General features: G+C 40.9%; 1 protein-coding gene across 1 annotated transcript in view; it reads left to right on the forward strand.

The window, feature by feature from the left end:
* Positions 1-9,694: 9,694 nt before the first annotated feature.
* LOC124259643 overlaps positions 9,695-21,789 on the forward strand; it is a 73,521-nt gene continuing 61,426 nt past the window's right edge. The window contains exons 1-10 of the mRNA XM_046693815.1: positions 9,695-9,858; positions 11,126-11,299; positions 12,569-12,622; positions 13,286-13,387; positions 15,762-15,837; positions 16,413-16,469; positions 18,838-18,959; positions 20,503-20,608; positions 20,740-20,910; positions 21,396-21,446. Coding sequence (XP_046549771.1) covers positions 11,128-11,299; positions 12,569-12,622; positions 13,286-13,387; positions 15,762-15,837; positions 16,413-16,469; positions 18,838-18,959; positions 20,503-20,608; positions 20,740-20,910; positions 21,396-21,446 — 911 coding nt within the window. The 5' untranslated portion in view covers positions 9,695-9,858; positions 11,126-11,127. The remainder of the gene's footprint in view (positions 9,859-11,125; positions 11,300-12,568; positions 12,623-13,285; positions 13,388-15,761; positions 15,838-16,412; positions 16,470-18,837; positions 18,960-20,502; positions 20,609-20,739; positions 20,911-21,395; positions 21,447-21,789) is intronic.

Here is a 21,789-nt window from a genome sequence, read left to right on the forward strand (position 1 = left end):
TGGTTATAACAATCTACAATTGATAGTTGATGAACTATGGTTATAACAATCTGCAATCCATAGTTCATGAACTATGGTTATAACAATCTACAATCCATAGTTCATAAACTATGGTTATAACAATCTACAATCCATAGTTCATGAACTATGGTTATAACAGTCTACAATTGATAGTTGATGAACTATGGTTATAACAATCTACAATTGATAGTTGATGAACTATGGTTATAACAATCTACAATCCATAGTTCATGAACTATGGTTATAACAATCTACAATTGATAGTTGATGAACTATGGTTATAACAATCTACAATTGATAGTTGATGAACTATGGTTATAACAATCTACAATCCATAGTTCATGAACTATGGTTATAACAATCTACAATTGATAGTTCATGAACTATGGTTATAACAATCTACAATTGATAGTTGATGAACTATGGTTATAACAATCTACAATTGATAGTTGATGAACTATGGTTATAACAATCTACAATTGATAGTTGATGAACTATGGTTATAACAATCTGCAATTGATAGTTCATGAACTATGGTTATAACAATCTACAATTGATAGTTGATGAACTATGGTTATAACAATCTGCAATCCATAGTTCATGAACTATGGTTATAACAATCTACAATTGATAGTTGATGAACTATGGATGAACTATGGTTATAACAATCTGCAATCCATAGTTGATGAACTATGGTTATAACAATCTACAATTGATAGTTGATGAACTATGGTTATAACAATCTACAATTGATAGTTGATGAACTATGGTTATAACAATCTACAATCGATAGTTCATGAACTATGGTTATAACAATCTACAATCGATAGTTAATGAACTATGGTTATAACAATCTACAATCGATAGTTAATGAACTGTGGTTATTACAATCTACAATCGATAGTCCCTGTGAATTTGATATGACCATAGTTTTCATGTGTATTCAAAATGTGTTGTACAAGCCAGTCTTCAATGTTATTAACTGAGTAAGACTGTTAAGAATGTATTTTGTTTGGGAAAGCTGCTTTCCTGAGAATTAAGACAGGAGGGGTGAGGCTCTCATTTTCAGTTGTATGGCGGTTGTAGACCAGCCACTTATTTTGGAGAACAGCATATATGTCAGTCTTTGAACAGGAACGCCAGCCATCACAGTTTAGGGTTAATGATTACACTATTACACTTTTCCTTTCCAGATTATGATTTTTGACATCAATCTCAGGGATTTATTTACACACATCAAGTATCATGAAATATACTGGAAACCTTAGACCTTTCCTATGCCAGTATATGGTACAGGGAGTTGGGTGCTAGACACTTCAATTACAGAACATAATTTTGATTACCAAAGTTAGATTGATGTCACTGATGAGGTTTTGCACGGCATTATGGAACTTCAAATTTCAAGTACTGATCAATGTCGATGTCTATTTTGTCAATGTTAATGGATATAATCATCAAGGTTTAATCATTGTGAACCATTCACAGGCCAGTGGGCATTTTCTCCCAAGTTCCCAAACAGTGGCAGAGTTGTGTGCTATTACATTACCAAGGGACTGTTCATAATATGGCTAGGGGGTATGATTCACACACACGTCCTGCACGCACGCACGCACCCACACACACACACACACACACACACACCACACCACACACACACACACACACACACCACACCACACCACACCACCCACCACCACCACCACCATATTTCTATTATATTTCTGTGTACAAAATTGCTACCTTGCCCAGAACAAAATAGGTGAACAACCCCCCTGCACCCCAAGTCATCGACCCCACCCACTACCCACACCACACCCCTCTTGGCCTAACGAAAATGTTGAACCAAAAACCTACATCATTGTACAATTATTTATTTTTTTCACACAAAAAATTACACATTTTTACCCCACTGATTAACCAAAGCTGTGATGAGTGTTGGCATTTCTGAAGTTTCCGAGTCAAACCTTGCTTAAAGTGAAGCTATGGAGGTGAATGGTACAACAGTGTGTATCCTTATGTAATGGAGACACACCACACTTGACACATAAGGATGCATGTTTGTGTACCTGCTGAGGACATGATGACATTTGACATTACTTGTCCACATAGTGTAGTAGTTGATGTGACCGTTTGATATTGTGCAACCTCTTGCTTGTATTACACTGTCCAGCTGTCAGCCTCGAGATATTTGTAATGACTTCAGTGCTACAACACCCATGTGTTGTTATTACTTGCCCGAGTAGGATACTGCAGTGTAATATTTTTACGGCAATATTACACTAGTGTAATACCGCTAGATCTATGACGTCATAATGGTTTACAGTTATGACGTCACAATACTAATACTTCTGTCACAATATGCTGTCAGAGCTTGCTTGACTCGCGGAGAACTGTGAGTCATCAGAATGTAGGCAGTTTCGCTGCAGTTTCTTTCAATTTATGTCGGAGAGTAATAAACAGAATACTAAACTTGCTTCCGTGAAATACCATTTTGATTAAGCTCGTGAAAGATTTAGTAACCAAATCATTAACTCGTTCAATAGAAATGGTATTACACGGAAGGTTGTTTAGTATCATCTATTTACATGACATGGGTTGTAGTTCCTGGTAGTGGAAACAATGGCACTTCCTGTTTATCTTAAGGGAACTGTATGTTATGCTTAAAGGATATCCCCAGTTACACCTGCTGTTAATGTATATTGTTGACAACACCTGTGTCATGGTGTCACAGTGCTGAAGCTTCCCCAAACCCACACACACTGGACGTAGCTCACCTGGTGAAGGAGGAACTTTTTATGTCGTCATCAATGTCATGGCCCACATGGAGTTATTATTGCAGTTCATTATGAATTATATCTGGTCATATGTTCTACTGTTCAGCTGATGTGTACAGCTGGGTGGGTAATGAGTTGGACCTGGACCCGTCTCAATACCCGAACCCATTATGATCAATATTTAGACATAATTTACAGTCACTTCTTTAGAATATAATACATGGTTAAGATATTGAAAAACCCGAACTTTTAGCTTCCAAGCTAAGGAACAAAGAGTCGAGCACCGTTGTCTCGATATTCATGGGACCAAGAAAAAATATTGAGTTATCCGAACTTCGAGACATCCGACAAGGGCATATCATCACATATCCCTATGAAAGAAAACAAAACGTTTCCAAGTATGTTTTGATTCGAAACTATAATGCGTTATCAGTAGTGTTTAGTCGTAACAGTGAGTACTTCCTAATTAATTCCTTCTTAGTTAATCCTAGTTAAATAACAAACAAGTGACACCATCCACTCAGTTAGCCCTAATTTGTTTACACGACCGCATCTCTTTGATTCATGCCGCACCGTATGTAAACGTGTGGAAACAACCTGAGTTCAGAGGGATACTTGCCCATGAAAGGTAGGTGAATATCGAGTTTCTTTGCAAATATCGAGTTAAAAGGGTAAGTTTGCTTGTTGGGACCATGAAATTATATCGAGATATCCGAAATATCAAGAAATCCGTATCAAGTTAAGAGAGCTTGAATACTGATAAATTATGAAGGATTTTGCCGGGACCGAGATGTTATATCAAGACAACTGAGATATCGAGTTATCAGAGTTCGACACAACAGTGCTCAACTGTATTGCCATTTCTTGCAAATTTGATGTCAGGAATTAACATAATGGGTATCCGGGTAGGGTAGGGTAATAGGGGGTGGGGTACCCAGGTAGAAAATTTGGACCCGCCCCAGCCCTACCACTAGATAATGGTAACTGACCATTTACCAAGATTTCACAGTCTCAGTGCCACCAGCAGGTATAAGCAAACCGTATAGACCTCCCAATGCTATTACATTCCATGTTCACAGGTGAGCCACTATAGCTGATATCTGACACACAGAAAACTGGTATATGTATCAACAATGTGGCTACCAACATATTGTTGTCTTTGTGTCAAGGACCGTGTTTATTCCATGTATTACTGGTTATTATAGTATTTGTCTGATTTGCTGAAAGACTGCACACAATATATCGGTGGTGCATGAATTTGTGTACATTCGGGGTTGAATGGTACAAATAATAATTTTGACCCAATATGGAGCACAGAATATTGTATAAATATTGTATGTGGGACATATTGTATTATACCGGTAATACCTACAGTCCTTTGTTTCATTACAATGCCTTCAGTGGAACATTACACAATTAAGCACATGTTATTGGAAATTGGTGTTTTGTTTTAAACAGTGTTTTTTTTATTGTTTCTTACATTTATGACTGACAGATAAGAACGCTAGATATACATCTACCAGATTTATGAAACAAATAAGTTTGTATTGCTATGGAAAATCTTTCTAGTCCCAGACTCACTGTACTTATTTAAAGCTGTGTTGTTGACATTTTAATCAGTATGTATATATTTTCTATGCTTTCCCTGTCCATTGTCCATATGCTATATCAAAGTGCAAGATTTGTCAAATTTTATCAGACTATAATGCCAATCGCCATAATATATTTTAGTTGATCTTTTTGCAATTAGTACTTTTATACATTCTGTTACAGGAAATGTTGCCACTGCAGACAAATAAAATGGTTTTTGACATGTCTTGTGTTGTAAATGAATCTTGCATCACCTCACTGTGGATGAAACACTTGACATCAAGTCAGGATCAGACAAACTTCAGCTGTGGATCACAACTAACTCCTCACAGCTGACACTATTTGTGGCACCCTATACAAACAGGCCCTCTTGTCCCTACAATGACTTTGCTGAAAACAAGGCAAATGCCATGACTGTGAAAGACCCACGATTATCGAAGGAGCAAATCTGGGATTTGAACCCTCAGATTCTGGAAGCTCAAAGACATGGCGCCATACAAGACTTTCCATTCCTCCCACCCCTTGGTAACCAGTACCTTCGTATAACCCATCTACAGGGACCACAGGTTAGTCCTTGTCCAGTGATGTTGCAGGCAGACTCTAACATCTATTAAGTCCTGATACTCACTGTTTGTCTTCCCTTGTAGATTCAAGGGCAGAGCAGATACCCAGTATCATTGTCTTCTTTGGAGAAGGGCACAGTAGGTTCCTGGTACCCAGTGCTTGTCTCACCCACAGTGTTTCAAAAGCAGATTAGGTTCTGTATACCCAATAACAGTATCTGTGAGGACTGACACAAAGTAGGTACCCTGCAGCAAATGAGTGTGAAGATCGGGGTTAGAATTGTTCTTCAGCAACCCATGCTTGTCGAAAGGGACGACTAACGGGAATGGGTGGTCAGGCTTGCTGACTTGGGTGACACATCTCATCGTATCCAAATTGCATAGAACGATGTTCATGCTGTTGATCACTGGTATGTCAGGTCCAGACTCAATGATCATTTACAGACCACCGTCATATTGCTGGAGTATTGCTGAGTGCTGCGTTAAACAACAACCCACCATATCCCAGTATGCAGTGGTTGTCTGTCCACAGATTCATGGGCAGTGTACCCCAGTATGCAGTGGTTGTCTGTCCACAGATTCATGGGCAGTTCGCTGAAGTTCGCTTCTACACATGGCTACAACGTGTTAAGCCCTTGTCCGTTGTTATATTGTTGGAATGTTGCTAGAAAATGCACAAAACCTTACTAAATAAATCACTCCCACTTAGATTCAGCGGTAGAATAGCTTCCCAGTATCCAGGAAGTGTTTCCAGTGGTTGAAGCCGACTAAAATGGAGATACACTGGTCATACTGAGACTAAAATGGGGATACACTGGTCATACTGAGACTAAATGGGGATACACTGGTCATACTGTGACTAAAATGGGGATACACTGGTCATACTGAGACTAAAATGGGGATACACTGGTCATACTGAGACTAAAATGGGGATACACTGGTCATACTGTGACTAAAAAATGGGGATAAAACACTGGTCATACTGTGACTAAAATGGGGATACACTGGTCATACTGTGACTAAAATGGGGATACACTGGTCATACTGTGACTAAAATGGGGATACACTGGTCATACTGTGACTAAAATGGGGATACACTGGTCATACTGTGACTAAAATGGGGATACACTGGTCATACTGTGACTAAAATGGGGATACACTGGTCATACTGAGACTAAAATGGGGATACACTGGTCATACTGTGACTAAAATGGGGATACACTGGTCATACTGTGACTAAAATGGGGATACACTGGTCATACTGTGACTAAAATGGGGATACACTGGTCATACTGTGACTAAAATGGGGATACACTGGTCATACTGTGACTAAAATGGGGATACACTGGTCATACTGTGACTAAAAATGGGATACACTGGTCATAATTGAGACTAAAATGGGGATACACTGGTCATACTGAGACTAAAATGGGGATACACTGGTCATACTGAGACTAAAATGGGGATACACTGGTCATACTGTGACTAAAATGGGGATACACTGGTCATACTGTGACTAAAATGGGGATACACTGGTCATACTGAGACTAAAATGGGGATACACTGGTCATATACTGTGACTAAAATGGGGATACACTGGTCATACTGTGACTAAAATGGGGATACACTGGTCATACTGTGACTAAAATGGGGATACACTGGTCATACTGTGACTAAAATGGGGATACATGGGGGTCACTGGTCATACTGTGACTAAAATGGGGATACACTGGTCATACTGTGACTAAAATGGGGATACACTGGTCATACTGAGACTAAAATGGGGATACACTGGTCATACTGTGACTAAAATGGGGATACACTGGTCATACTGAGACTAAAATGGGGATACACTGGTCATACTGTGACTAAAATGGGGATACACTGGTCATACTGTCATAGACTAAAATGGGGATACACTGGTCATACTGTGACTAAAATGGGGATACACTGGTCATACTGTGACTAAAATGGGGATACACTGGTCATACTGTGACTAAAATGGGGATACACTGGTCATACTGTGACTAAAATGGGGATACACTGGTCATACTGAGACTAAAATGGGGATACACTGGTCATACTGAGACTAAAATGGGGATACACTGGTCATACTGTGATACAAAATGGGGATACACTGGTCATACTGTGACTAAATGGGGATACACTGGTCATATTGAGAGACTACAAAATGACTAAAAATGAGGATACACTGGTCATACTGAGACTAAAATGGGGATACACTGGTCATACTGAGACTAAAATGGGGATACACTGGTCATACTGTGACTAAAATGGGGATACACTGGTCATACTGAGACTAAAATGGGGATACACTGGTCATACTGAGACTAAAATGGGGATACACTGGTCATACTGTGACTAAAATGGGGATACACTGGTCATATACTGAGACTAAAATGGGGATACACTGGTCATACTGTGACTAAAATGGGGATACACTGGTCATACTGAGACTAAAATGGGGATACACTGGTCATACTGTGACTAAAATGGGGATACACTGGTCATACTGAGACTAAAATGGGGATACACTGGTCATACTGTGACTAAAATGGGGATACACTGGTCATACTGTGACTAAAATGGGGATACACTGGTCATACTGTGACTAAAATGGGGATACACTGGTCATACTGTGACTAAAATGGGGATACACTGGTCATACTGTGACTAAAATGGGGATACACTGGTCATACTGAGACTAAAATGGGGGATACACTGGTCATACTGAGACTAAAATGGGGATACACTGGTCATACTGTGACTAAAATGGGGATACACTGGTCATACTGAGACTAAAATGGGGATACACTGGTCATACTGAGACTAAAATGGGGATACACTGGTCATACTGTGACTAAAATGGGGATACACTGGTCATACTGTGACTAAAATGGGGATACACTGGTCATACTGTGACTAAAATGGGATACACTGGTCATACTGACTAAAATGGGGACTAAAATGGGGATACACTGGTCATACTGTGACTAAAATGGGGATACACTGGTCATACTGAGACTAAAATGGGGATACACTGGTCATACTGTGACTAAAATGGGGATACACTGGTCATACTGAGACTAAAATGGGGATACACTGGTCATACTGAGACTAAAATGGGGATACACTGGTCATACTGTGACTAAAATGGGGATACGCTGGTCATACTGTGTAATTGAGACTAAAATGGGGATACACTGGTCATACTGAGACTAAAATGGGGATACACTGGTCATACTGTGACTAAAATGGGGATACACTGGTCATACTGTGACTAAAATGGGGATACACTGGTCATACTGTGACTAAAATGGGGATACACTGGTCATACTGTGACTAAAATGGGGATACACTGGTCATACTGAGACTAAAATGGGGATACACTGGTCATACTGAGACTAAAATGGGGATACACTGGTCATACTGTGACTAAAATGGGGATACACTGGTCATACTGTGACTAAAATGGGGATACACTGGTCATACTGTGACTTCACTTACGGTTGTTGCTCATGCTGTTAACCCCTGGTTCGCCCAGACCTCGACCAAGCCCACATGATAAGGGTGGAGACTACGGAGTGAAACAACATCAGATGGATTCACTGAAGTTAAGAATGACACTTTATATTAGTTCCTGATTGGTATGTATGCAGGCGTTCATATTAATTAAATTTAATTCGGTATTAAAACCAACAAAGTATTTTTCATTCACTATGCAACTTTATTTACAGCTTACCATAAAAACAGAAATAAAGAATGAGTTAAAAAATGCCCGTTTTTTTGTCAATTATTCACGCCCACATTAAAAGGAACCCACAGTTCTGTTTATACACACGGACATTGACGGAACTATTGCATGGCTTTACATTCGTGTGAATGTTTAATAATTTTCATAAGGAAACGTGTCTCCGCTAACCCACACCGTATGGTGTAGGAACGTGTAATAGTCCACCTGGACTGACACGTGCCAAAATCTCGAAAAATATAAATATTTTTTAATCAAACGTTTAATAAAACACGTTGTAGAATGTTGTTATGTCTCCTGTGCGCATGCTCGTGTTAAGCTAATTAAATAGCCTGTTATGAGAAGTAGTAAACTACAGGACAAACACATGCCGCAAAGTGCAGGTCTCCGTATACATCATCGTCGTCGTCAGCATTTTCTCAAAACGTGCGCGTCACTCCCACGAAACCATGTCGCTTTGAACCATGCATTATATAACCGACATACAGGGCACCGCGGTTTTCCATCTATATGTATATCGCTTAAACTCTCAACATAAAAGTAGTAGAACCTGTACTTGACTGAGAAAGTGTAATCCCAAATATAACATGTGTTATATGTATGTCACAATATAAGTAGGAACCACAGAGAGTTCTTGAATATTTCACCCAAGTCTGACAGTAATGTTATATAGTCGTCTCGTGAAAAGGAAATCGCGGGGTTTACCTATACTTGGTCATGGGCAACAGTTACATGTACGTTCGACAGAAAGGAATTATAAAGTAATTCACGCTCCATGCAAATCTCGACAAAATTCAAACTGATCTGTTGTAAACATACTCAATGCCTGTGTGAACGTCACAATTGAGTCAGTACCAACAATCTGCTTCGTCCCTGAACGCGAACTGTTGAAGCCGCGTAGTGTTGACTCACGTACAGAAATTGATCGTGACTCGTCCATGCATGTGGAAATATCTGTCCATTCAGGTGAATCGGGCCAACAGAAATGTTCCTAGACTCAGGTTCTATGAATACCCATGATGTGGGTGCTACATTAACACACTGACGCTGGTAATGTGTTGATCCCCCCTACATTTAGTGGCTATAGGACCTAAACAGGAAGCGTTATCAGAAGAGGAAGTGTTTGGATTTACCGCAGGTACCGTGGTTTCTGTCAGATATCGTGTTATTGGTTGTAGTATATTTGATCAAACTAAACTGTATGAGATGTTTCTCTACTCTCAGACACAACATATGAAACATTTATCGGAAGGGTGTATATTCCACAGTGAACTGGCCGTAGTTCCAGGTCGTGTATGCACTACGTCCAAGCCAGTGTGAGTGGCGCTATTTCTAGATTTTTAGAACAACTTCCAAGTGCCAGCACATAGGTTATTTTGTCTATTTTTTAAACACAACGGTATTCGTCGTATGAAAGATGTTTATTATATGTGGTAAATACCAGATACATGCTGGGTCCAGGGCAATTTTCTTTATCATCAGTATTATAATATAATGGAAATATGAATATCTATGATTTTTCTTACATTGGTCATTATAGTTATTCTACTCTCTCCCTCTCTCTGTCTCTCCCTCTCTCTCTGTTTGTGTATGTCTGTCTCTCTGTGTCTCTCTCTATCTGTCTCTAATTGTGTGTCGGTGTATGTTTCTCTATGTGTGTGTCTCCCTCTCTATCTGTCTCTAATTGTGTGTCGGTCTATGCTACTCTATGTGTGTGTGCCTCTCTCTATCTGTTTCTAATTGTGTGTCGGTCTATTTGTCTCTGTGTGTGTGTCTCTCACTATCTGTCTCTAATTGTGTCGGTCTATTTGTCTGTGTGTGTGTGTCTCTCTCTCTCTATCTGTCTCTAAGTGTTTGTCGGTCTATGTTTCTCTATGTGTGTGTGTCTCTCTCTGTCTCTAAGTGTTTGTCGGTCTATGTTTCTCTGTGTGTGTGTGTGTGTCTCTCTCTAACTGTCTCTAATTATGTGTCGGCCTGTGTTTCGCCATGTGTGTGTGTGTCTATGTGTGCCTCCATGTGTATGTGCCTGTCCCTCTGTATGTATCAATGTGTGTATTTCTCTGTGTGTGCATGTCTCTCTCTCACCTACTCTCTGTTTCTGTGTGTGTCTTTCTCTGTATGTGTGTATATCGCTGTGTCTCTCTCTCTCTCTCTCTGTGCCTCTCTGCGTGTGTGTGTGTGTCTCTGTGTGTGAGTTTCTGTCACTCTGTGTGTCTCCGTCTGTCTCTCTATGTGTGTCTCTCTCTGTCTCTATCTGTCTCTATGTGTGTGTGTCTCTCTCTCTCTGAGTTTCTCTCACTGTGTCTCTCTCTGTCTCTATGTGTGTGTCTCTCTCTGTCTCTCTATCTCTGTCTCTATGTGTGTGTCTCTCTCGCTCTCGTACATGGTATTAGTTCTTCTTGTAGCAATGGCGACTAAGAACACTGACATGCTGAAGCGGTACAGATCCGCCATGCTTCTGGCAGGCGCGGGGGACGCTCTCGGCTACAAGAATGCTGAATGGGAGTTCTGCCGTAAGGGAAGGTTCATCCATGAAGAACTGGAGCGATTGGGAGGATTAGGACGGATAGAAGTGAACAGTCGGTATTTCTACATTTCTATTTCATATAACACCGTTATAATCTGATACTGGTGGTGGCGGCTTTACTAATTTATATGATGCTTATGATAATGTACATAATAAAAATGATTAGCAGCTAGTTCATTGTAAGATATTAGTTAATGTGTAATTTTAACCAGCTTGGCCTAATGACAGCTAATTATATGCCGCACAGCCGTTTGTATATGTTTTGGTAATCAGTGAGACTCTCGGAATGTAGGTGATACACTTTATCCTCCAAATCTTCCAATACGTCAGTTAAGACATGTTCACATCACTATAGCTGAGGAAACTTGAGACAAGGAGGGCTTCAAGAGCAGGTCAGTTCTCACAGCATTAGAGTGAGCTCCAAATATAACACGTACCATATGTATTTTTGCGGGGTATCGGTTTTAACAGACAGTTTTACGTTATATGTTCCTTGGGTGAAGAAAGTGTTATCCAAGATTACACCAGTGCTTCCTGCACAGATCAGATATAGATTGTTGACTGTTTACATTTGGTAGTGTGTGTGGAGTGCGTGATACTGCATGCTAGCCATATATGACGTTACACCATATATGGCAATCTTGTCAGTGATTCACTCTATAGGGTTGAATATAGTTTGCTTTCTGCTTGTTGGGATTGGGCCCTCGGGCGGCAACTTGGCAGGTTGGTTGGGCCTCTGACGCCCCCGCGATGCCGCCCAGCCATTGGTGTACTACTATAATGTACTTCCCTATTAATATCTAGACAAGATGATAGTCTGTGAACTAGATGATAGACTTCTGTGAATGAACAACGGGTATCCCCATTGGACTAGGATAACACGTCGGCTACGTACACTGTATCAAATATAGATATACCAAGGTGAACAGGCAAACTAACAGGGTCACAGGCTCACACTTAAATATTTATTTGATACCAGACCTATAAGTAATAACAAACGACTTGATAACTGCTTTAGCTCTGATATATCCTAGTGCAAATACAGTTGCTTAAACAAATATTTTCTAAAACATTTTAAGCAAAGTTTTATTACTTTCAGTTTAGTATCAAGACTAAATATAGTTTTCATGTAACTAACATATTTAAGTTGTATCATGAAACTAGTCATTTATTGTCTTGTAGACTGTCATATTAGTGTGCTGTACGAGACTATCTGTCATCCATAAACACTTAGTGTGCTGTGTCATGTAGACTATCTGTCATATTAGTGTGCTGTATCATGGAGACTATCTGTCATATTAGTGTGCTGTCATGTTTCCAGGGCACGGCTGGATGGTGAGTGATGACACAGTCATGCACCTGGCTACTGCTCAAGGTAAACTGTTTGATACTTCTAGTAGCCCGGGTGAGTGAGTGAGTGACTTTACCTGTCCAAGGTGAAATGTCGTTGTTATTAACGCAGCCTGAATGTAAGTTTGTGAATGAGTGAGTGAGTGATGACACAGTCATGCGTCTTTGAGCTGTCGAGAGTCCACTGTTGGTATTTTTTTCATGTAGTCCGAATTTTAGTGGGCGAAGTGAGTGAAATTGAATGGGTTTGGGAAGAGTTAGAGTAATGACACATTCATGCACCAGGGCCGCGATCCACAAAGTGTTCGCAACATTACGACCTGTCGTAACTCTATAGTTATCATAGGCTAACGAATGTCGTAGCGCTACGAACGCTTTGTGGCGCGGGACCTTGGCTACTGAGTGTGTGAGTGAGTATGGTTTTACGCCGCTTTTTAGCAACCTTCCAGCAATATCACGGCGGGGGACACCAGAAATGGGCTTCACACATTGTAGGCTACCCATGTGGGGGATCGAAATAATTAGAACAGACCTATGATGACTTATTACCTGCAAGTCGATTCCCAACACTCGGTACAACGTGTGAGGCCCATTTTTGTGTGTTGAAAAGCTGCTAAAGGCGGCGTAAAATCACACTCAAATACTTGTGAGTAACCACGTATAACCATGTAACACTATTTTCCTGCAGCACTAGTGTCCCCAGAGGCACAGCAGGGTCGCATCGACATGTACCACGAGATGGCCCGCCAGTACATAGAGTGTATGAAGGACATGACCGGCCGGGCGCCAGGTACGTCATGCTCAACGGTTGGTTCAGTCGTATCACAGGTAACACCTTAAACATGACCGACCGGACGCCAGGTACGTCATGCTCAACAGTTGGTTCAGTCGAATCACAGGTAACACCTTAAACATGACCGACCGGACGCCAGGTACGTCATGCTCAACAGTTGGTTCAGTCGTATCACAGGTAACACCTTAAACATGACCGACCGGACGCCAGGTACGTCATGCTCAACAGTTGGTTCAGTTGAATCACAGGTAACACCTTAGACTTGACCGACCGGAAACCAGGTACGTCATGCTCAACAGTTGGTTCAGTCGAATCACAGGTAACACCTTAAACTTGACCGACCGGACGCCAGGTACGTCATGCTCAACAGTTGGTTCAGTCGTATCACAGGTAACACCTTAAACATGACCGACCGGACGCCAGGTACGTCATGCTCAACAGTTGGTTCAGTTGAATCACAGGTAACACCTTAGACTTGACCGACCGGACGCCAGGTACGTCATGCTCAACAGTTGGTTCAGTCGTATCACAGGTAACACCTTAAACATGACCGACCGGACGCCAGGTACGTCATGCTCAACAGTTAGTTCATTTGAATCACAGGTAACACCTTAAACATGACCGACCGGACGCCAGGTACGTCATGCTCAACAGTTGGTTCAGTTGAATCACACAGGTAACACCTTAAACTTGACCGACCGGGCGCCAGGTACGTCATGCTCAACAGTTGGTTCAGTCGAATCACAGGTAACACCTTAAACATGACCGACCGGACGCCAGGTACGTCATGCTCAACAGTTGGTTCAGTCGAATCACAGGTAACACCTTAAACATGACCGACCGGACGCCAGGTACGTCATGCTCAACAGTTGGTTCAGTTGAATCACAGGTAACACCTTAAACATGACCGACCGGAAACCAGGTACGTCATGCTCAACAGTTGGTTCAGTCGAATCACAGGTAACACCTTAAACATGACCGACCGGACGCCAGGTACGTCATGCTCAACAGTTGGTTCAGTCGTATCACAGGTAACACCTTAAACATGACCGACCGGACGCCAGGTACGTCATGCTCAACAGTTGGTTCAGTTGAATCACAGGTAACACCTTAGACTTGACCGACCGGAAACCAGGTACGTCATGCTCAACAGTTGGTTCAGTTGAATCACAGGTAACACCTTAAACATGACCGACCGGACGCCAGGTACGTCATGCTCAACAGTTGGTTAGTCGAATCACAGGTAACACCTTAAACATGACCGACCGGACGCCAGGTACGTCATGCTCAACAGTTGGTTCAGTTGAATCACAGGTAACACCTTAGACTTGACCGACCGGACGCCAGGTACGTCATGCTCAACAGTTGGTTCAGTTGTATCACATGTAACACCTTAGACATGACCGGCCGAAAACCAGGTACATCAGGCTAAACAATAGCTTCATTTGAATCACAGGTAACACCTTAAACATGACCGGCCGGGCGCCAGGTACGTCATGCTCAACAGTTGGTTCAGTCGAATCACAGGTAACACCTTAAACATGACCGACCGGGCGCCAGGTACGTCATGCTCAACTGTTGGTTCAGTTGAATCACAGGTAACACCTTAAACATGACCGACCGGAAACCAGGTACGTCATGCTCAACAGTTGGTTCAGTCGTATCACAGGTAACACCTTAAACATGACCGACCGGACGCCAGGTACGTCATGCTCAACAGTTGGTTCAGTCGTATCACAGGTAACACCTTAAACATGACCGGCCGGACGCCAGGTACGTCATGCTCAACAGTTGGTTCAGTTGAATCACAGGTAACACCTTAGACATGACCGACCGGAAACCAGGTACGTCATGCTCAACAGTTGGTTCAGTCGAATCACAGGTAACACCTTAAACATGACCGACCGGACGCCAGGTACGTCATGCTCAACAGTTGGTTCAGTCGTATCACAGGTAACACCTTAAACATGACCGACCGGACGCCAGGTACGTCATGCTCAAGCAGTTGGTTCAGTCGAATCACAGGTAACACCTTAAACATGACCGACCGGACGCCAGGTACGTCATGCTCAACAGTTGGTTCAGTCGTATCACAGGTAACACCTTAAACATGACCGGCCGGAAACCAGGTACGTCATGCTCAACAGTTGGTTCAGTTGAATCACAGATATCACATTGAACAAAACATTGAAAGGTCGACGGAAATATTGTCGTACACTTTATGTCAATAGGAGCAGGCCTTTCGGCTAAGGTTTCATAGTCGAACGGGGGTCAGGAATTATCTGTGACAATATTAACGATAAGTACCAGTGACGCTTGTAACGCTTCCATTTGGCTGGGTACCTGTGACAGACCTGTCCTTGTATTGCAGGCGGCACCTGTAAGGCGATGACACGGATACTGAAGCCGGGTATGAAAGATGGCTACAAGGTCCCTTTTAACAACAGGTGAGAGAAACATGTGAACAACGCCCATATCTGAGAGAGATCTGCATGGCTTGTGTCAGATACACGTCTTGTTGTAGCTTATGTCAGCATTATCTGAAATGGATAAGACCTGATGAAGTCTTTGCCCGGTGAAACACTTAGAAGCGTCTTTCTTAGTGCTTTTCGGGACTAACCGGTGTTGCTGTTAAAAGATGCTCGTGATAAAAATGCCCGACGCAACTGAAAGTGCAACTGAAAGTGTAAGACACGCGGGACGTGACGACCTTGCGAATACTTTTGTCCAACATCTGTAGCTCTTGTTTGGGGTGTGTTTGGTTTGTTGTTTAGCTCAGAGTTGATTTCAGCTATCTAATGTTTTACGCGACAAACCCTTTCCAAAATCATAGGAACTCTATTCTCAAGAAGCTGTATCGAACATCATTTTGGTCAAAGACACGTCAAATTTAGGCATGTCCCACACAAGACATCATAAACCTTTAAGAAACTACTGTAAATTTACTTAAAAAAGACATAATGAACATATGAAATATAAGTCCTAGTATGAGATGCTCATAGATGTATCTCTTTGTCCCCAGGGGCGGAGGATGCGGAGCGGCCATGAGGTCCATGTGCATCGGTCTCAGATATCCCAGGTGAGAGGGCTGTTATCATGCTTAAAAACGGCATCTATACCGAAACGTCGCAATTGTACAATAAAGAAGTTGATCATCCATAAACACTTGCCATGCCCACTCATCTGTGGTCTAGAAGTCATTTATCTTCTTGTAGGTACCTAGTGTACTACAAGCTAGTCAGATCCACACTGATCAGCGGGGGGAAAGTGCTGGTTGGTGATATTGTCAAACGAATTGAAAAAATCGAAATGTTGTCGTTTAAAAAAGGACACTGTACTTTTCTACGTCACTGACACATTGTGCATTGCCATTGTCTATCCCCATCCGGAACGTACGTATACCCTCTACGGCGGCGCATCGCACACAGATATATATTTCATGAAGCTTGACGAACATTAGACAAAGTTATATTAAAAAGGTCACATGCAACGTAAAACACAACTTTGCAGATTCTGATACCTTTGGGTATGGACTTACCGAGACAAATCATCAAAAATGCAAATTCAACTCATAAAGTTGAAAAATAACGCGATGTAAAAAACCGCGCGAAATCGGAGTTTAAACGATTCACTAATTTTCCCCCGACTTTTCGGGGGAAAACTGGTTTCAACAGCTGGGCTGCGCTCATAGCACGTGCGCTGTGAAATAGGTTCGCGCAACTTGGAAGCGGGCTGTCCGGTGAATACTCGGTGAAGGCTTTGGTGTGAGCTATTTTCCTAATGTTTTGTTGATATCTCACAGGCGCGAGCTTTTTATATGTTATGACAGTAAATAAACTGTTTATATGATTTCATTTGTCTATTTTACCACACGTTCTTCTTACCGAGTCACTTTCTCAATTCGATACTTAAAAGCAATGTCATTATTTAGCGTTGACAGAATTTCTAACTGTGATATAGATATGTCGTTGTCACAGACAAAACTCAATGTCTTGTTTTATTGACACCTGTGTGTCTGCCTGCCTGTCTGCTAATGACAATATTCAATACACAACTGTGATCAATGACCACATGCAATTTGAACTTAACACCAATCAGGCTATACACCATAAACAAAACGCATTGATTTATGGCCCGAGTTCGGTCTCTGTCACATTATGTAATTACACCTACAGGCAGGTGTGATACTTGAACACACGACATGTTATGATGTCTGTTGATTGCAAAATGTTATACACAAAAATTGAGCATGTATTTACAAAACCCAACATCTCTATATATACACACACAATGAGCCGTGAGGGCGTCTGCAAATGAACCAGCCGTTACACTTGAGTGCACACCCACCCGCTCTGACTGGGTTCGGTATCCCGGCTGCTTCGTTTCTTGGGAAGTAAACCCAAGTACACAATATTGCACTTTTGATTTGCGATTGTACGCTCATAATTTTGTTTATATGTTTTTTCATAACCAGCCATGTATATTATATGTCATGAATAAGTGATAATTGTGTTTTAAGTATGTTTGACTTTTTGGTTGCATGTGACCTTTAGTGCACGTGGATGCAGCAAACAGGCTACATATATTATATTTTCGTTGTAATTATCAATTCGTTATGTTCATTGTGTTGTTCTTGTCGTCGTCGACATAGCTATGTTTGATACAACATCGTGTTCCGGTGAAGCTAGAAATGTTTTATATCCATATGCTGTTGATGGTACCGTCCACCTCTTATGCCTGGCCATGCCTGCCGGGCTGTGCCGGTATTTCTGGGATGTTGCGGACTACCCCCCGAATACAGCAGGAGAGTGAGTGAGTTTAGTTTTTCGTTACACACAGCAATATTCCAGCTATATAACGTACAAGCATGTGTCAACCCAGTCAGCGATCCTGGCCGATTTCGTTAGTCGTCTCTAACGACAAGCATGGGTTACTGAAGATCTATTCTATGTTCAGCTGACCATTGTCTTTGTGCGCACGTGGCGGCTGCGCTGTAGAGAAATGTTGCTTAGAGCCTGATCTAGGATCGCTTCATAATTTTCATGACTTTCGGTCCTGTGGCCTTTCAGTACCGAAAATAAATATATATTGGACTGTCGGTCCGACCATGTTTATGATGAGATGACAAAACTGTATTGATGGTCAATTTCTAGCGCTATTGTGAAAATTGTGAGAAGATGATCACCCATCAAGTTCTGTTATCTCTATACCACCAACTTCTAGAATGCCCCTCAAACAAATCATGTTTATGATTGGTTTTATAATTGTGGGAAAGGCCCCTTGTGGTCTAATGTAGTAATGGGATATACTTGTGGGCTTCCGTTTCCTTTATAACAGATATACTATTGTTTATACAGCAACACAATTTGTGAACACAACAGTTATCATTATCATGTAATATTGTACGGAGTTGTGAGTCAGTGTTGGTCGAATCGAAACCATTTCAGACCTGAAGACCTTAAAGATCTGATCGCTGTCAGCATAGAGAGTGGCAGGATGACACACCATCATCCTGTCGGCTTTCTAGGGGCACTCACTTCGGCCCTCTTCACAGCCTACAGTATTCAAGGTAAACATCTATCCTCACCTTAACGTTCCCTTGCGCCACGTCATAAACAGACGTCCATAGTTGTGTATGTCAAAGTAACTTATTGTGGGACAGGATCGTTGAGACGCCACACCTGACAACTAAAGTTAACATAATGCAATGGCCTGGTTCTCCATACCTGAAAGCACCTTCTCTTGCTAGGTCGAAGAAGCTAAAACTTGGCATTCTTGTCACCGTCAAAAATGACAATTTGGTTATTTTCTTCTTAAAGAGCCAAGGTAAATGCATAGTTCTTGTGGCGCTTAACTTGCATGTTCCGGTGGGTTTGTTGTTTTTTTAATTTATCCTCTGCAGTTTGACCAAGCTCTTGAATTATTTTCAAATGTGTTCTTGTTGAGTCTTCTCCTCAAACAAAGGAAGTAAGACTTTTATAGCATGAGGTATTGCTATGAGAAAGTAAATTGATTAAATGGCATATTCGACTCCGAGTTGATACTGTAAGTACAGGTGTGTATCATGGTAATGTCCGTAGTCGTGTTTTATATTTAAATAGTTTCATGTGGCACTATACGATATCAAATCAAATATATTATTCATACGCGGTATCTTAAGTTGCTTCACAAGGCCACCTTCAGTTTAAGAATGACATCATATGATAAAGATGTTATTGATGTAATTGACATCCAATGTCCATTTTGTAATCTATCTCAAGAAGATGAGTATCATGAATTACTTATATGCCAGAAATATTTAGAAATAAGAGAAAAATATCTGTTTTCTACAACCAACCGTCAAGACATAAATTCTGTATGCTACTTCACACAGAAAATATTGAATTATTGTTTCGGGTAGCCCTTGAGTTTCACCACATATTTAGGTTGAGAAACAGATGTAAATTGTTAATGGGTATTTATTGATGTCCCTATAATTCCCAAATTTACAGGTTGAGCACAAATTCACTGTTATAATTTAAAACATGTACTATTGACCTCAGGACCAGTTATACAAATACAGATCTGTCTGTCATAATAATGTGCTTCCGTATGGTAAACATCCTATATGAAGACTACAAAACAGGAATCATGCTTGTCACGGACTCGCACTCCTCTTTCTGCTATATGACATCGATGACATGGGAACGTAACATTCGCTTTTACATCTTGATTAGGAAACACGGCTGAAAGCTAGGAATCTGTTTCAAATATATCAACAATTTCTCGTTATTTATGTAGATCGTTAATATTATAAATGGCTGTCTATTTTGCATTGTATACCTCTGCGTACTCACCGAAATGAGTAACAGGTCCGTGCCAGTACTTTGATTGTTTCAGTTAAGAAAATATCATTTGCTTTATTGATTACTTAATGAAATAATATACATAATATAATCTTTGGTTTATTCTAAGGTCTGATAACGCAAACAATATCCGATCGCACGATCTACATTCACACAGTAAAGTCGCCCAAAACCGCGATATTATATATAGTTCAGAGTTCAGAATATAAAAGTTTTTTCTTCTTAAACTCTCTGTTACCCATGAGGACTGTAATCTGTTACCTCCAGGCAAGCCCCCAGTAGAGTGGGGCCAAGGCCTGCTGGATGTTCTACCACAAGCCTTGCAGTATGTCCTGGACAGCGGCCACTACCCTCAAGAAAATATAAATGCCTGGTAAGGTAGACGCTTCTATTTTTCTTTGAATATATTGTTTCTGTTCAGTTTTCTTGGATATAATAAATTGATTAAAGTACAGCGTTACTTGTTACAGAGCTTGCTTTAAAACATATCTTTGTCTGTTTCAGGCCATTTTTTGAGACACAATGGAAGAAGTATGTAGAGTTGCGGAAACTGGCGTCTGGTGAAGCACATTTCCCTGACAACTATCATGAGTCTGATGTGAGAGACGCATACTACAAATCCATCAGTATTGGCGGGTGGGGCGGGGCTTGTGGACATGACTCCACCCTAATAGCGTGAGTGTTGGTTATGTTCACAAATGTGTGTGTGTATTCTATCAGTATTGAATGTAATGTAAAACATACTTGTAACATATGTTATATTTGGGATTACACTTTCTTAACAAAGTACAGATTCTAGTACTTTCGGGTTGAATATACTTGATTTGCAATGATAAGTTGGTCACTATTACAAAACCTGTTTTAATTGAAGTAATTTTTAACAAAGTCCCTAGTTAGTACTTCATAATTAGAATATATTGGAATATATAACGCTTAGATATATATTTAATATATGTATCAGTTAGAAGTACAATCACGGGTGGCCAAACTATATACAGACTAGAATATAGGTTTACATTAACTGAAACATTTTGATCATCCGCGATTCATTATAATTAGTAAACGATACAAGTATCTGATTTCTTTTCTAACTACCGTCTTGTAGTATTGATAATCCAATCTGAAGTGTTCCAAACGAGCTGCTTTTCTAATCACTTCAGCTATGACGCCATCCTAGGGGCTGGACAAGACTGGATGCAGCTGTGTATGAGGTAGGTAAACACTTGGTCAGAACAAACAGCTGTGTAGGTCTACCAGACTTGGAATATGTTTGTGTTGGGGCCAATTTCAAAATTGTTTGTGATTTGAGTTTTAGCATATATGTTGGTATGGGTATTACTGCTGTTATCAGTATTGACTGTAATGTTACTGTTCGCGTCAATATTTGGTGGATATTACTTTTGGGTTATATGTTCTTTTCTTGAAACTGGTGGTATCAGTGGCGATTGTTTTGTTTCGGGCGGTAGAGTGGCATACTGGTGAAAGCGTTAGCTCGTTACACGGAAAATCTGGGTTCGATTTCCAAATTTCAGGCGTCTATCGCTGTAGTATTTC

This window comes from Haliotis rubra, unplaced genomic scaffold (assembly GCF_003918875.1).
Source record: "Haliotis rubra isolate DU_JTF1 unplaced genomic scaffold, ASM391887v1 Scf730, whole genome shotgun sequence".
NCBI classification, from domain to species: domain Eukaryota; kingdom Metazoa; phylum Mollusca; class Gastropoda; order Lepetellida; family Haliotidae; genus Haliotis; species Haliotis rubra.